We start from the raw sequence: 17346 nt of genomic DNA, 5'->3' as shown, positions 1-17346 counted from the left end.
TGAGAGGAAGGGGAGGGCATCAGCCCTTGAACTGCTCAGGTGATGCTCAGTTTGGGAACCCTGCAGGCTTCATCTTCCAATCCCCAGGGATGCATCCCTCCCCCTGCAGAGGTCAGATCTGCTGGAGGATGGGCGTGGATGGGGCAGTGAGATATCAACGAGCCTGATCCTTCCCTCAGCACTGTTTTGGTTTTTTAGTTTTTGCTCCAGGAAAGAGGAAACTCTTTAGCAGGTCCATGTGTGAATGTGGCAGGGGGTGGGGGAAAGGTGGCACATGCCCCAAAATAAACAGTGGGGAATAAATGGTAGGCACAATCAGGTGGATGAAAGGTGCAGGAGGAAACAAGGAGCTGGTGCCTGGGCTGCCAATCAGCTGCATTTCAGTGGAATCCAGAGAGCTGTCCTTTCACAAGCTCCTCTGTTGGTTCTGCTCCTGGGAATAAACTGCCTTCGTTCCCAGCTGCAATGAAGTGTTTATTCATTAGATTTTGATAAAGAAAGTCAAATCTCATATCCCTTGATCGGCGTTGGCAACTGAATGCTATTAATTGATTACTCAATACCTGTTAGCATGAAAGGCCAGCAGAGACCTTCAGAGACAGCAGCCTTCAGTTTATGCATTCTTTCTGTAAATTATTAATAACTACTATTGATCCTCTCCCAACTGATGAAATGTTTCTCTTTTTTTGAGCAGTAATTCATTTTTCTTTAAGAGATAAGCCAGATTTATTTAGGAGTTTTGTTGCTTATTTTTCCTCCAGGAGCCAGTCTCTCTTTGCAAGTTGTTTGAAGGGGTTGTCCATGTTTACATACCATGGGTGTTTCTGTATTATGTTCTTCCTTGGTATCTTCAAATATTTTTGAGTGTAGTCAAGGCCACTGATCCAGCCAGATGTTTTTGCAATATAATTTCCTCAGTAGGGAGTTGAGAAAGACCTTTATCAGTTTCGTTACTGGTTTTCTCACCAACACTTATGCGAAAACCCAAGATAAATAAGTCCATGAAACTAGTTAAAAGAAAAAAAAAAAAAAAAAAAAGGCAGGACAGTATGATGTTTTAATGGAAACAACTGCAGCTTTTCTTCAGAAAATGTCAAATTCTAAATTCTTTAGATAGCTAGGTCTGCATTATTGTAATTTTTTTTTTCTCCCTACACCCAGTCCACAAGACCAGAATGTTCTGTAGCCTCTCCCCAGGACTGCTGTATTTTCTTCATTTCCATTTCATTCAGTCCTGCCATGTTAGCTTGGGCCATCTGTTTTTGCTGTCACTGCCTTTTTTTTTGCCATTTCTTTCACGGCTGCTTTCTGCTTGGAACAATCTGCTTGGTTGACAACTCAAAAACTGCATGTACTAGGACACACAGAGGGAGCTGATTGCATTCTCATGGTAACAAGGCTGGGAGCCAGGAAGGATGGATAAATTAGGATGTATGAGTGTGGCTTCCAGCCTGGCCTCTTGCTGAACTTTCTTCAGCACATCCTGTTGGTTCAGAAGGATGATACAACCTGCTAGAATGTAACTCTTCTCCTACTAAAAATTCACGTGTGGCCAAAGTAAGCGCCTTGATTTGTCTAAATCTCAGTTTGTGTGCTGAAGGCAGAGATGATCTTAGGAAGTTGAGCGGTTGTGAGCTGGATTTGCTTCATGTGCACCCTTTCTGGTTCCCTTCATGCCCACAGCAGCTTGACACACTGCTGCAGGGTTTGACACTGATATTTTCCACTGCAATTGTGAGGATTTATGGTATCACAACTAAAAAGAGATATTGCCTCCTCTGTTTTTACTGTTCCTTCACTTGAATGTCTCAGCTTCAAGAGTCGCAAGGTGGAAATAAAATGTATTTGAAAATGGATGAGGAACAAAACAATTTTTGGGGGGTAGACTTACCCATACTTTTAATTCTTGTTGCCACACACAGCTGCATATTCTGTCTCTTCTTAGTCAGGCCACGTGTTCTTCTGGAGATGAAACCTGTGACCTGTGTGGGAACTTTGCTACTGTACTTCAAAATATTCAGAACTGGAAAGCAGAGACATAGAAAAATGACAGGAAAACTTCAAAAATTTAGGACAATCCTAATAATAGGATTCTTCCCTTTTATTGTTGTTGTTGGGGTTATAAGAAATGAAATGTTGGGGAGAACAGCTTTCTATTTACAAACCTTTGTAAGTTCTCTGCCTGGCTGGGTGACCATCATACCAGCTGCTGGCTGATGCATCAGAATTCCTGAGCATGTGGTGCAAAACTTGCTCAGCACATGTAAAAATTGACAACAAACTGCTTACTAGGTGGCTTCAGTTCCACTTAATGATTATTGGGTATTAAGGGTTTTAATTCCAGCACCTCACCACTCTGGTAGTGTTTGAATGAGAAATTCAGGATTTGGATGGACAGCTATGAGAGTATTTACCTATCAAGTCACAAAAGCTGTGCAGTGCATATACGGAAGTGTTCTTTAATTGCTTTCCTTTTTATCTTTTAGGTCTTTCAGCAGCCAAGCTACTGACTGAGTCAGGCTTGAATGTGGTGTTGCTGGAAGCCAATGACAGAGTTGGTGGAAGAACTTTCACCGTAAGGGTAATTATCCCCAGAGCCATTTATATCCTACATATTCATACTTACAGTGTGTGCCATAAGGGGGAAAATTCCTGGAGTACCAGCAGGTGGGAAGTTTCCTGACGTTGTACCAGTGAGAGTAGGGAAAGTCTGGCATGATGTCAGGGACAGAATATTTCTGTGATCTTTGGGCCCTGGAGTCACCCATCTGGGATGGAGAACACGATGAGCTGAGTTTCAAAACCATTTCCTGAGGAAAGACACTGCAGAAATCTCTCTGGAAGAAACACCCATGAGGCCACCCATGCTGTGAGGAGTCGTGAGCTGAGCTGTGACAGGGCCCACACAGAGTGGCGTGGGGCAGAGGAGTGTCAGGGCTGGTTGGGAGCTAGAACCACCCTGTCTCCCTTCACTCCTTTCTTCTGCTCTGTCTTGACATGGGACAACCCCTCTCACTCTGCCCATTAGAAAATCTTGCCCGTGCTGCTTCCTAGGATAGTTTTAAACTGGTCATTGATGAGATGCCTGACTGAGCAAGAGCTGCACAGATGTCTCTGACTCTCCTCTCTCTGCCTGCCAGACTCTTTCCTCTTTTTAAAGCTGTAATGTAACAATGGGTCACCTATTCTGGTTATGAATTCCAAATTATGTGGTTATGAGCTCAGTAATCACCACACCAGAACTCTACCAAAGAATTTGTTTTCCGTGGGGAGAAGAATCTTAGCCAAAAAGCTCTGGGAGTATTTAATTTCTTTTCATTCCTCTGAATCGCTCTTTTGACTTGTGTGCCATTTACAAAGGGCTTATCTCTTTTGGTTTTGTTGTGGTTTTTTTCTTCCCTTTTGTGTGTGTTTTGTGATAAACCAGAATAAGCAAGTTAAATACGTGGACCTTGGAGGGGCTTACGTGGGGCCAACACAGAATCGTCTCCTGCGTCTCGCTAAAGAGCTGGGAATAGAGACATACAAAGTGAATGAAGTTGAGCACCTGATACACCATGTCAAGGTAAGAGACGCTCTCAAGCTGCTGCTGCAAACATGAACACTGCAGGGATGTCCTTTCTCCTTGTTTTCCACTCTTGCTGTAGTTACCTATTTGAGTATGCAGTATCTGAGTTTGATGGTTAAAAAAAAAAGTGTGTTGATTATGAATTCCCCAACAAATTCCTATACTAGTACAAATTATGACACGCACACCTATTTACATGTGTGCCCTGTGGGTGCATACTGTTAGCTCATGCCTTGGTTCAGGTCTCACCTCTTAGTTGAAAGCTCTCAAGAAACTTCCTTGTTTGTGAATGGTACGACTGTGACTCTTCTGTGCAGGTCAGCTCTGGTGGGCACTGCCCAAGGTGTCTAAAAATCCCTTCCAGAAGTCCTGGATGTATCTCCAAACACGCTGAAAGTCTCTCAGGATGGGCTTCCTAAGCCAGTGACAATTATTGTGCTGTCGGAAAGAAGCTTGAGAGATTTTGCCTGGTTTTGCTGATGGGGAGACTTAACATGCAGGGTGGCAAAACAGTGACTGCAAAAGGCTCTGGGAATCAGACAGTCTTGTGGAGGCAGATCTGAGCGATCTGTTCGTGGTTTGAAATAGAACAGCTATGGCAAAGCTGTTAAAAAGCCCACGTATTCTCAGTAGTCATTCTCCAAAAGAGCATCCTTTCTCCTTTCCTCATATAGACCAGCGTTGCACTTGCACAGAAAGGAAACTTTCCTTGTTAGACCCAAGGAAGTGAACTCTGGGCTTCATTATATGCTTAGGAAAAGCCATTGTGTAATGACTGGCAAAATATTTGTAGTTGATGTTTGATAAAAGGTTAAAGAAGACACTGACAGTTTTTAAAACAGCAATTAAAAAATATGTCCTGTCACATTTTCCATTATTTTTTCCACTCCATTGTTATAAAAAAGAAAAGTGTTCTCAAAGTGATTTGCTATGGTGACTGTCTGTAATTGCCATTTCTGTGGTAGAACTAATGGATAGATCCACACTGCTCTGTTTTGTGTGCCTCTGGCATCATCTTCAAAGCCAAGTTTTCTGCTTGTTCACAGTATTTAGCCTTCCAATCTCCCCAACAGTGATAGGAGGTCATGCCACTTGGGGAAACACTTGGCATGGCCAGTCAGGATGCTCAGCTTTTCAGGGCAGCCTGCTATCCTAGCATGGTGGTGTTCCAAAATACTGCCAGAAATCACTGTTTCTTGGAGTTGTTCCCCAGTCGAGTGTTGAAAGTCTCCAAGGAGAGAGATCCCAGCTGCTGGCTGAATACTCCCAAGCCATTCTAAGAGCTTAGAGGTTGTGTGGAAACAGTTTGTAGGCTCCATTGCCTGTAGGAGTTCCTGAAGAGAGGAAGGAGAGAGCTGTGTGCCAGAACTCCCTGGCAGCCAAGCAAGAGGTAAAGAGAAGAGATAGTTCCACAGTCAGTAGCACATCCTTTGCCTTTCCTGATTGCATTCATTTAAAATCCTTTGTTTCCAATTTTCTTCTGTGTTTATACAATTGCGGGGAAGTATTAACATAGTTGAAGAATTACTCACAGTTAAATAATTAGCATATTAGCACTGTTTAATAAACTTGTGTGAACACTGTCTTGTGGCCAAATCTTCATCATTTCTTGTATCTTCCCCACATTCCTCGCAGGTTTCTGAGCCGTGTGGTTTGTCCATGGTTTCCCTGAGAATGAACTGTGCTCATGTGCTCCTTGAAATCTAGGCAGTGTTCCCAAGTTGTAGATTCCAAGTACACAAAGGGCTGTGTCTCCTGTGTGAATCTGAATTCACATTCTGACCCAAGCTTTGTGGCTGTGGCCAAATGTAATTAAATTCTGGACCACAAAATTATCCGAGCCCAGAGGGGCAATGAAACCTAAAGGTTTTAATTCTTCTTTTGCTGCACAAAAATCAGGCATCACAGTGCATCTTGTAAAATCAGCTGCTGTTTTTACTTATACCCAAAGGCAAAATCAAGCCTTTCATAGTTAATTAAATTCATTTTAGAGGCTTTTTAATACAAGTAATATATGCAGCTTCTTTGTACTACAAAATGAAAAGAATGCATTTTGTTGATCTCTGGGTGGGTCTCTGCTAATTAGGCTTTACCAACTTGATTGGGCTGCATGGTTCTTTTCTCCTTTAATCTTTTTTAATGCCAGGTTCTATTGTGAGATTATTTTTGGTCTTGCTTATATTGCATGTGATATCTTCACAGAAACTCAAAATTATGTTTCTTGCCCTACATTTTTTTCTTTTCCTTCCACTTGTTAAGCAGCCTTTCCCCATGGTCTTTGAAAAGAGATTAGTATGTTCTTTTCATTTTTGTAAATACTGGTTCATCAGCCTTAGTAAGAAAATTAGTATGGCTCTGTAAGTAGTATTTGGTAGGCAAATTGCTGCCTGAACACCATTGATTTTTCAATAGACTAACTTCAATTAGGTTCATAAATCCAAATTTAAGAAGCAAAAGCAGAAAGCAGATGAGAAGTCATCATCTCTTAACAGTTCTCCCACTGGACTGGTAGATGTAAAATCTGTAAAAATGCTCCTTAAAATGAGATAACTTTAGCTGCCCAGGAGAGGATTCAGGGTCCTACCTTAGATATGCATATTTGCAACTTTTGACTAGCAGTGTTTATTTTCCTCACCAAAATGATAGCTTTTGTCTTTTAAAAAAGCAAAGCTAAGAGCAAATAGTCCAGGTAATTTTTACCATGCAACAGTCCCTGGTAAGACTGAAATATGAGAATGTGTCAATTATTGTGAGGGTTTAATTAACAGATTTTCCTTGTTAGTTCAAGCTGTACTTCACTTCTGTGGAGGCTCATTAGCCATGCCAACTTTCTGGATTTTGAAACACAAATTTACCATATTTGCAGTTGTAACACAGGTTCATTGTCTGAGATAACTGTGGAACTGGTTAGCTCTGCTATCTTAAATCTCTGTGAGGAAACATTTCTTTGTAAGAATGGTTTGCCAGTGAATGTTTTTCCATGATTCCTTTGGGTACTGTGAAGATGATCCACTCTTTGTCCAGCTGCAGTGCCAACTGAAGTGCCACCCACTGATCCTATTTTCTACAAGGTTTTTTTATGAGATAATGCCATTGATGCTTCCTGGAAATTCCTTATTATAAAAAATGGCAGAAACACATGTTCCTTCTAATCTCTGTGCTGTCTCAGGGCAGGCTGTGGGTAGTGCTAACAGCTGGCTGAGGTAGCTGGCTATTTTCACAGCCTGCTGCACCTGAAACTTTCCTCATGTGGATAGAATTGAGTTGTTTCTTTAGCACCAAAAAGGCCCCAGTGCCATGGCAGCCATCCTGGGGGTCTTTCAGGTTAAGATGCTGGGGGAAACATGAAACATCCCCTTCCCAGTCACTGGATAAGTTCTTGACAGCAACTTGCCACCACATCATTACCTCAGTTAAGTCCCCAGTAGGAGGACGGAGTTTCCTCACACTCATCCCTCTTCCAGCAGCCCTGGCTGGAGCTGTCTGAATGCATGTCGTGCCCACTTGAAGTCTGGCACCACTTTCATGCAAGGATAAATAATTAACAGCACTGGGGAGAGTGATAATGTGAACCCTGCCTGCAGCACCTCGTGAAGGTGAATATTTAATCCTATGCACACAGTACTTTTAACCAGGACCCCAAATCTGCCCTGATTTTGCCAGGTTGCCTACTGATCTACAGTAGACTTGCAGAACAAAATTTTACAGCCCTCTCTGGTGTCATTCATTTTCATCCCTATTGTGCTTATTAAAATGCAGTTTGCAGTGGTCTTGTTCATGGATTAGAAATATGATGGTGGCATTGTATTGGGATTTAATTAGTGGCTGGATAAGTGACTGCTGTATCTAAAGCTGCAGAGTTTAGTGGTGTTTCTTCTGTGATGTCTGTGATATATGCATTGAAGCTAAGCAATGTGATTTATTTAAGCTTTTCACCTGCCTTGTCTGCAAGTCTAAGGGCAGTATCTTCTGGCATAGTCTGTGGTATAGAACAGAACCACTTAAATAGATTTTTGGATGACTATTTAAAGGTGCTTTCTTTGTTCTTTGTATATCTCAATTAGAGTGCAGTCAGAGAATGGGAAGACTGTGAGACTCAGTAGCTATCAGTTTAAGTGAGATGAAATAGCCTCGTGTCTTTTGTTTTCTCCCCTTTTGCTGACAATTTGTAAACAAGAATTTGGGGAACTGAGAGGAAGGCATCTGAATGTTGAAGAAGCTTGGCATCTGGTATCAAAGGGAAACCAAGTAAATTCAGAGACACCTGAATTTCTGTGGGGCCTTGATAGTTTCACGTGTCTTTACTGGAATGCAGATCTGTATTATTTTAACTCTTTACTGGAGATGAGGATGCAGACACTCCTGCCACAGGATGCTGTGTCAATGCCATGCTCACTTGTAGCTTCAAAAGTGAGGCTGAGGTTGACCAGGCTCAAGTCGGTGAAAGCATCTTCCAGACCTCCAGAAGGGATATCCTCCAGTCAGAGAATGAAAAACAGCTTTTGGCAGGAGTACAGGAAAAGCTGGACTTGTTTGGTCTCATTGCACCTGCCCTGTAAATAGAGGGGCATCTTCCCTTTTCTCCATGCCGGCAGCTGGCAGTATTTGCAGGAAGAAATTTCCTAATTAGGGCTTTTAAATTTAAATATTGATATTTGTATTACAGCAGCTTAAAAGAAGCAATTATGGGCAGCAGATCTGCAAAGTGATCTCTGTCAAGGGGGGCTGTAAATCAAGGTCTTGCAAAGGGTGTTCATTGATCAGGAAGGGTGAATGGAAGGCTGGAAGCTGTGACCTAATGGTAGCATGAGGATGAAAGCAGTAAGAAAGAAATGAACTGTGAATAAAGTATGCATTCCTTAATTAAATTTGAGGGGAATAAAAAAATATCCCCGAGTCTTAGCTTTCCCAGATTCCATGGTCTGTTCATGAGGAGACAAGGAAAAAATCTCTGCTTCTGCCTAGATTATTTAATTGAGGCTGCTGGGAGAAAAGCTTCAATTGCCTCTGATTGTAGAACTGATTTTTGTTTCCCTTGAAAGGCTGATTAATGTCTACAGGAAAACAGAATTAGGGAAATATATATTTAATACTGGAAGAACTGACTGAGCATAGTGGGTTTCACTATGTAAAATATGTAAATATGTAGATTTTTATGTAAGTTTTCATACTTTTAGTGACCCCAAGGCCACGTTCTATGTAAACCCAGTGTTCTAGTTGTGGGACAGCGTGTCTACTCATTATACTGTGGGCAGATGCTCTTTTGAGGGCTTTCTTTCAAATGAAGCTCCACTTTTGTTATCATTTATTTATGCCAAATTTATCTGCTTTTTAGAAGGGAAGGAAGATTTTTCTTAAGACTAATTCTAGAAATACTGAAACGTTTTTGACTGATTTTATCCATTTTGTTGAATAATTTAATTCAGGTGTTGAAAGCCACATGCAGGCCCAGTATCAAAGAGTATTTAGAAACAAAGTCCCTATAAATCTGTGCATCATAAGATACATTTTTTCTAAAGGTGGTTTTTTTGGTGTCTGTAAACAAAAAAGTCTCACTCTAGTAGGAAGGAGAGTTGGTTAATTATTTTCAGGGCTGATTGAAACAAATAGTTATGTACATATAGACTTTAAATTCAGAGCAGATCCTCAAGATCCTCAATTTCACTTTCTGTATCACTTCAGTGGTGTTTCTCTAATTCTGCTTTTTTTCAAGTATGACAAATATTTAAGAGATTTCATGACCAGTGCGGCAGAGCGAAGATGGATTTTATTTCCATAATACAACAAAAACAAGTTGTTCCCAATTAGCTCCTTTCCTTATCAGAATGTATATTTCAAGTCACTGTGTCTGGGTTGTAAAATCTCTCTCATTTTGGTCCAGCTACTTGCCATTTTTAAATTGGGAATTATAATTATACAAGAAGCTTAGTCTCGAAAATGTTTTGTTAGATGTTATGAATTAAAAACAAAGAAAACCCAACCAACCAACCAAAAAAATTGCAAAAAACAACAAACAAACACACCCCCAAAAAACCCAAAAAGCACCCCTCAAATAAACCAAACCAAAATTACACTTTTCCATAAGGCAGCAGATGAGAAGGAGCATCTGAGACAAGTACAGAGTTACAGCCCGAAGTGATGCTTTTCTATTTCTGATTTTTCTTGTCAAAGCTTGGGGTCTGACGCTTCCTGAGCTTTGTGTGAGTGACATTCCTGGGCTGTTAAAGTGGCAAGGCAGGGTGTGCGCGGTGTGCCAGTGAATCAGCAGAGGGCACTACGTGCCAGTGGACCTGCGTGGCTGTGAATTAACATGCAGAGTGACAGTCTTGGTGGAGTGAGCAGCAGTCAGTCCAAGGTTTAGATGGTTTAGCTGAGGGAATAGCTGTGCTCAGCGAGAGCTGCCTTTATTTATAAGATGTTTGTACTGTGCTATGAAAAATGCATGGATCATTGTCACCAGGGGCCTCAGTTCGCAGTGCTGCATCTCACTCTGGCACTACCTGGGTGCAAAATGTTTAGGGGAGCCTGAAGCTGTCCTGGGCCTGCAAAAGCAGGTTTTCTCCTGAGAATCCTGCTCTGCACTGAGATACTGGCATTTCCTGGCAGTCCTTTCTCAGCTAAGCAATTGCTCACTGTCACCTTCACAGGAGAAGACGCATGAGATCTGGACCCTGTGCTCCCCTGAGTGCTGGGGCTGATATTCAAGGGGCTACTGATATTCTGTTGTCATGTTATAGGTTTATTTTCCCCTGTAACAACCCATTTCTTCAGCTACTTGACCTGAAGCAGACCTGATCTATAAAGAAATCTTATTCCTGCACGACTTACACGGGTCCATTGTAACGCAGCCAAGTCTTGGTTGACGTGAAACAGATGGCTGAGAAAAGTCTATTGGGAATTGTGAAGTTTGTGACAAACGCTGGGTTTCTCGGTTCCCTGCTGGTTTATCCCTGGGACAGCTGGGTTGCATGAGTTTCCTCCCTTTAGTTTCAGCTTCTTCAGTGAGCTTCAGCCCCCGCTGCAGCAGCAGCCTTCGTGAGCAGCAAGTGATCCATGGCCTGGCAGGTAGATCTGCAAGTGCTGACGCTGCTGTTGTGCTTTTTTAAAGCATTGCAAGTGCCATCGTAAAACCACTTCTAAAACTTTATATACAAAATCAAAGAAGGGTAAGAAATACTTCTGAGCTTTGTAGAACTGGTGTCAAAATACCGTGTCAAGTGATTGGAAGGGATGGTAATTGTTGACGGTTTTATACAGCTCTGATTTAGGTATAAAAACATTTGAAAGGGAAATGTTTTGTGCATCTTGAGGTGTGCGAGTGCCTTGTTATTCTTTAGAGATTACACACCACCAGGAGGCACAGAGAGTGCTATTTCCAGCAAATAAGCAAATTTTGCCTAAATATCAAAAAAGTTTTTGTGTTTGCAAAAATGCAAATTCAGCACAAGTGAAGCTGAAATGTTTTGGTTTTGTTGGTAACTACTCAGAGCCATCTGTAGTCTTTCTTCGCTGCTGCTATTTTTGTTTCTGTGTAGAGCCTAGTCTGGCAGTCTCTTCTCGAACAAAATTCTGATTGACAGCTCCTGGAGTTTTGTTTGTGCAAGAAATAAGGATCAGGCCTTAGGAGATGCCTTAGAAGCTCTTGAAAGTAACTTTCACAGGAGACTCGCTAACTTTGATGGCTGTTTTTATTTTTTTCAGGTAGGAGTTTCTTCCTGCTCTTTATGAGACTTACCACCCCAGATTCCTACACAAGAGACATACCCTAGATTTTCCTTTGGGCAGTTCAAATGCAGTGAAATAGAAGAAGAGTAAAACAGAAATATGGTTTGTGTGTCTCTTAGCCGTGCGCTCATGAGGAAGCACAGCTGGGAATTCGTAAGACTTGAGTTAACTCAGAGAGGATAACTGGGTTAGGGTTGCCTCTGGCAGGCCAGGAAGCTCAGAATAAAATCCATAATTAGGATAATCCATTCTGATGCTGTCCTGGTTTTCTTGAGCACAGCAGTAGGCTTGTTTCATAAACTTAAATTTGGGAAATAACAGGTACTTGAAACCAAACTGATAAGCTCTGGATTTTGGAATATTTACAGGATGCTGACACTAGTGAAGGCTCCAGAGTTCAAAAGAAGCCGCAGTAAAGTTGACTTCTTGAGGCCATAGAGCCTGTTATGGAATTGTAATGTGCCCCAAATATCTAAAAGGTAATTTCCAGCATGGTTCAGATGTTATCACCTGGGACAGGAAGGCACTTGGTCTAAGAGGTTTTGCTCTTCTCTCACAGCCCTTTGGCAGCCAAGTATGAATTGATGTGTGCCCCAGTATAAATTGATTCCATGTGAAGAGATTCCATAATAATACCCAGATGTTCATGTTGGGACCAAATGCCTCTGATGAAGCAAATGCTTTCTGTTCATCTCCATCTACAGGGATATATTTTCCTTATTCCAGTTTTTGTTTTCCTGATTCCAATGTTTTCGTACAGTTGAGCACAAATGCAAAAAGTAGAAATGCACTTTGATTTCACATTGAATGAAAAGAAGTAAAGACAACCCTCCATTTTGTGGGTGAACATGTGCCAAAATGTCCATCCTTAAATTGGAAATGCTGCGTTTTCAACCTTGGTGCCTCTGGCGCATGAGGTGACTAGAGATCTACTCTGGCTGTGACAGAACTTCTGACTGAAAACTTCTAAAAATTTGATTTTGGCCTTGTAAAAGCCATAATTTATCATCAAAAGCACTGCAGAATTAAATTGTTACCTTGTAGTTCCTTCTTATGCATTTACCAAAGAATTAAATGCTTTCCTTTCCATTTTGCTTTCTTCCTAACTTTCATTGCTGCCTTGGTGTTTCTGATTCCATTAGAGTCTTCTGTCCATAAAGACTAGGTGAAAAACCAGTTTCCTTTTCACTTTCTCTGACCTGTTTGGGAGTTTTGTAAACTAATTTTCTTTTACTCATAGGCTTGATATTTTTCTTGCTGATTTCTGAGTCTCCTTCTCTTTGAATTAAAAGTCCTCTAAGTTATTTGCCAGCATTCTTCAAAGTTATCTCTCATTTTGTTATTTCCAGACCAAGTTTTGAGTCTTTCAGGGTCCCTTTGTGCCCTTTTACTGGTGCTTGTCGACACCTGAAGATTTGAGTAATGTTCTCTCTGTCCCTTCTTTCACAGTATTAATAAAGAGGCTAAATCAAATCAGGCCTGACATTTCTTAGAGTAAGTGGTCTTTGGATACTTCTCTTCAAAAACACACTGTTGTTGTTGTTACCTGGTTATAAATATTAAATCTAGGTGCAGAACAATTTTGTTAAGCCAGTGTGAATGCTTTTTTCAGTGATGGATTAGTGTAGCACTGCATCAAATATCTATTAAAAGTTAGTACTTCTACTGTTTGACTTCCATGCTCACACAGTGCACACTTAAGTGCATAATTTAATATAATTTTTGAAAAATCAGCTGTGGCAGGCAATATGGCCATTATTATTTACCTATCTTATGGACTCCATAATGCATTGTGAAAAAGCAAGTACCCACATAAAGCTAATGAGTTTTTCTTTGTGAATTTTTAAAGCTATTAGGCTGCCATCCATAAAGTCAGCCAGAGAAATCCCATGTAAATAAAACAGCTCTACAAATTACGCATTGTCTTCCACTCTTAATTAAATCTAGACTTTCTGAACATTTAGTAATGGAGATTTAGATATAAAAAATAGGACTATTAAATATGTAATGACGTAATTAGGACATTAATATGAGTCACACTGTCCTACTCTGTAATTTACAGCTAGGGAAGGGTCTTGGGCTGGAAGAATAAGTCTAATTAGTAAATGCTACATTTTCTGCAGCGCTGTTAATCTTTAAGTTTGGTGAGACATTTTTTTTTTTCCCTAGGAAGGTCTCTGAGCTATGATTTATTGTATAATAAAGCTTACCACGACTACTGTTGTCTGATTTTGAAAGGAAAAAAAACCCCACCCAAACAAAACGAAACAAAAAAACCCCAAAAACACACACCAAAAAAGCAAACACCCCCCAAAAAACACCAAAACAAACAAACAAAAAAACAACCCCAGAAAAAAAAAACCCTAAACTACTAAATGCAATTAACAGTTAATTGTTTTCATGAAAAATTAAGAGGGAAAAAGAATTTAAATAAATAAATAGACATCCTCTTTAGTAGCAAATTGCCAATTTTTCCACTCACTCAGACAATGCTGTTTCATCTCTTTTTTTTTTTTTTCCTGGTCTGATCTTAGTGGCTCTGCTGCAGGGTGTTAGTTTGGTTGCCCAGAAGTGCCAAGTGCTTTGAAGGTGAAGTATCAGTTCTTCACTGACTTGCTAAAGTCTGACTTGCTAATTCAGCTGTGTGTCACACCTGAATTGCGCATGCAGAGTCACAGAATAACCACCCAGAGCTGGTTTCCCAGGATCATGTTCAGGTAACCTTGGAGCATCTCCAAGGATGGAAGGCACAACAACTTCTCTGGGCAATCAGTGTCAGTGCTCAGGAGCCCTCATGGTGAAAAAAACATTTCCTGATGTTCAGAAGGAACCTCCTGTGTTTCACTTTGTGCCTCTTGTACTGTGTCCTGCACACACAGACAATGACCCATCAGATGCTGCCCCATGGATTGATTAAATTTGTGATTCTGTGAACGCTCAACCTTTTGGTGCCTCCTCCCACGCGCTGAACCCATGATTATGATTATCTTTCGGGGCTTTTTATGGTGTTTTTGTTTGTTTTTCGTCTTGTAGGGTAAATCTTACCCCTTCAAAGGCCCATTCCCTCCTATGTGGAACCCCTTGGCATACCTGGACTACAACAACCTCTGGAGGACCATGGATGAGATGGGGAAGGAGGTATGGCACAGGCATTGCAGCTGGATCAGCTCAGCTGTCTCCGTGAGGGGCAGAGGGAAGGGTCAGAGTGCAGACAGCCAAAGCTGCTCTGCCTTGAACAAACCCAGTGCTGGCAGGAGCAGCCACATTTTGGTCCACACTGGTGGTCAGAGCACCTCTGAGAGTGTCCTTCTGGTGAGCTCTTCTGAATCCTGCTCTGCTGAGGCTGTCTGCATGCATCCCTTCATTTTATCTAGTGATGGGGATGTCAAGGTTTATGCCTGTGACTGATTTTTACCGCTTTTCCTGGTGATTTGGTAAGTAATATTTTAAAAGGCTTGCAGAACTCAAACATTTGCCCTTTTCTACCCTGAAATTCAACTTGTCTGTTCTAGTTTGTTACCAGTTTTCCATTGACTGAGCTACAAGATTTGAGAAGAGGCTGCTCTTCCTTGTCTAGATAGAAGTGAGAGATATGGAATAACTTAGAGGCATTTCTTCACTCTAAAATTGCTCTCTATTTTTCAATCTAAAAAAAAAAAAGGAATGTTAAAACAAGCGAACAAACAAACCCTCTCCCCCAAAAGCGTTCTCTGTAAAGTTCACTGTGTTACCTGCCAGAAATGTGCAGGCTGAATTAGCATTTAAAGACAAGATTATTTGTATTTCTTTGCCACTCATTCACTTGCTGATAAATGCTTTTCTTTATGTCTCCTTAGATTCCCAATGAGGCTCCATGGAAGGCTCCACGTGCAGAGGAATGGGACAAAATGACTATGCAAGATTTCATAGATAAGACGTGCTGGACAAAGTAAGAAACTGGTTTAGTATGAAATATAATGGCTTTTATTTATGTAGCTTAGAGCTCCAAATAAGCATTACTGCTTTGCAAACAGATGTAGCTGTCACTAAAATACAGCCTTTTTAAAGAAGAGGGGTGAGAAACTCCTGTAATAATGGACCACGACACCTGTCAGCACACTCAGCAGATTCTGTTACATTTCCCTAACTTTTTGGACAAAAATGAAAAAGAAAAAATATTTGGGAAGGGTTATTTCTGAAGAGATGGATAGTACACTGATCTGTTATGTGCACTTTCCTGCTCTTTACTGTGTGTTTAGCCTTTCAGAGAAAAATGTTATGGTTACAGCAGGCTTTTGAATCAAACTCTTGATGGAACAATACACATTTATTTATTATCAGCTGGACCAGCTGATTTTCCAAAGTGCTATAAAGATAACATTTGTCTTTCAGTAGCACTAAATCACTTTAGCACTCATCATTCTATTGTTTAGCTGTTGCACTACATACCACCCAGGGAAACAGAAGCTGCTTCTTGTTTTTATGTATACATCAAAGCAATTTTTCTTTGCTTGCCATTCAACAGCAGTTTGTTTTTCTTCTCACTGAAGGGGAAAAAAAAAAAAAAAGAAAGAAAGAAAGCCCATTAATCCTGGTTGCTGTAGAGCAGATTGATTTCTACAGCCACCTCTTCAGAATTGCTGAGTATCCAACACGTGGCTGCCAAGAGCTGGAGCTTGGTGAAGGAACTGTCAGTGCCCACTAAGGCTGGTGCTGCCATTGACGTTTTGATGGCTTCAGGCACCTCTGGAGAGCAGCATGGCCTTTGTTCATGTTGGGCCTGTTGCAGTGAGTCCACATGAGGCCACAAAGACGATTAAGGGCTGGAGCACCTCTGCTGTGAAGCTGGGCTGAGAAGATTGCCCAGCTTGGAGAAGAATCCAGGGAGGCTTTAGAGCACCTTCCAGTGCCTAAAGGGGCTGCAAGAGAGCTGGAGAGGGACTGTGGACAAGGACAGAAGTAATAGGACAGGGGGTTCTGGCTTTACACCAGAGAGGGCAGGGTTAAATTTGATATTTGGAAGAATTTTTTTACTACGTTGGGGATAAGGCACTGGCACAGGTTGCCTAGAGAAGCTGTGGCTGCCTCATCTGTGGAAGTGTCCAAGGGCAGGCTGGAAGCCACCTGGTCCCGTGCAAGGTCTCTGCCCATGACAGGGAGGCTGGAACTGGAAGTGATAAAGGACACTTTACATTTTGTGGCGGTGCGAGAATTGTTTTATTAGGTTTTTATAAGAAAGTTTATGTTATGGTTCATTTCACTGTATCCCCAGTTCTGTAACCCTTTTGTGTGTTCTGTATAACAAGGTGTTTTGTGTCAGTCCTCCCACTCCTCACCTGACTTGGACCATCCCCTCTGCCCCCTCCCGCCCCACTCTGGGGCAGCTTGTCTATCACTTTGGGACCCCTCCCCAAGATTGAGCAATCACAGGGAGAGGGCTTCAGGTGATAGATAGCCTAGGGGAATTCCTTTAGCTCTGGATTTTAGTGGTCCAAGGCTTGGGGGTGGGCACACCTTGTTACCCCCTGAATCCCCTGATTTGTTGTCTTGTTGTATCCTCCCTGGAACCCCTCCCCCGCTTATAAGGTGGAGGAGGGAGATTCAAACTCTTTCTGCTCTGCTCTCCTCTCTCGCTCTCTGGCCTCTCTGGCCCAAGGCTTGGACCAGCTGTGGACTTCCCGCAGCTGGGCCTGAATAAACATCTTTTAACCTGCTAAGCTGAGAGCCATCCTTTTCTGCTGCCACTGCTGTCACAACACTCTTTAGTCCAGCTGCTGCTGAGAAGCCGAGCCAGCAGGTGAAGATAGCCTGCGTGCCCATCTGAACTGGAAACATCTTGTGGCTGTGCAGATCTGAGCCAGCCGGAGTCCGGCATCCACCTGGTGCGGGGACAGAACCAGCTACAACATCCTTTCACCATTCTATAGTTCAATGATTGTTAATGGACAGCAGGCTGTTGTCCAAAAACTTGGAATCTTCTGGTCCATAGTTTTGCTTTCACAGGAGTGACAGCTGCACAGAAGCAAATAGAGGACCTTTCTCATTTGTACCCTGAGTGCAAATCGAGTAAAACC

The 17346-nt window shown here is 41.8% G+C and overlaps 1 protein-coding gene across 1 annotated transcript in view; it reads left to right on the top strand.

The window, feature by feature from the left end:
- LOC120748542 (amine oxidase [flavin-containing] B-like) overlaps window positions 1-17346 on the top strand; it is a 51847-nt gene that overhangs the window by 15200 nt on the left and 19301 nt on the right. The window contains exons 2-5 of the mRNA XM_040055008.1: window positions 2487-2581; window positions 3428-3565; window positions 14327-14431; window positions 15130-15221. Coding sequence (XP_039910942.1) covers window positions 2487-2581; window positions 3428-3565; window positions 14327-14431; window positions 15130-15221 — 430 coding nt within the window. The remainder of the gene's footprint in view (window positions 1-2486; window positions 2582-3427; window positions 3566-14326; window positions 14432-15129; window positions 15222-17346) is intronic.

Source organism: Hirundo rustica, chromosome 2, assembly GCF_015227805.2.
Source record: "Hirundo rustica isolate bHirRus1 chromosome 2, bHirRus1.pri.v3, whole genome shotgun sequence".
Classification (NCBI taxonomy): Eukaryota; Metazoa; Chordata; class Aves; order Passeriformes; family Hirundinidae; genus Hirundo; species Hirundo rustica.
Note: the sequence above shows the minus strand (reverse complement) of the source record. Positions and strands in the feature narration are given on the sequence as shown.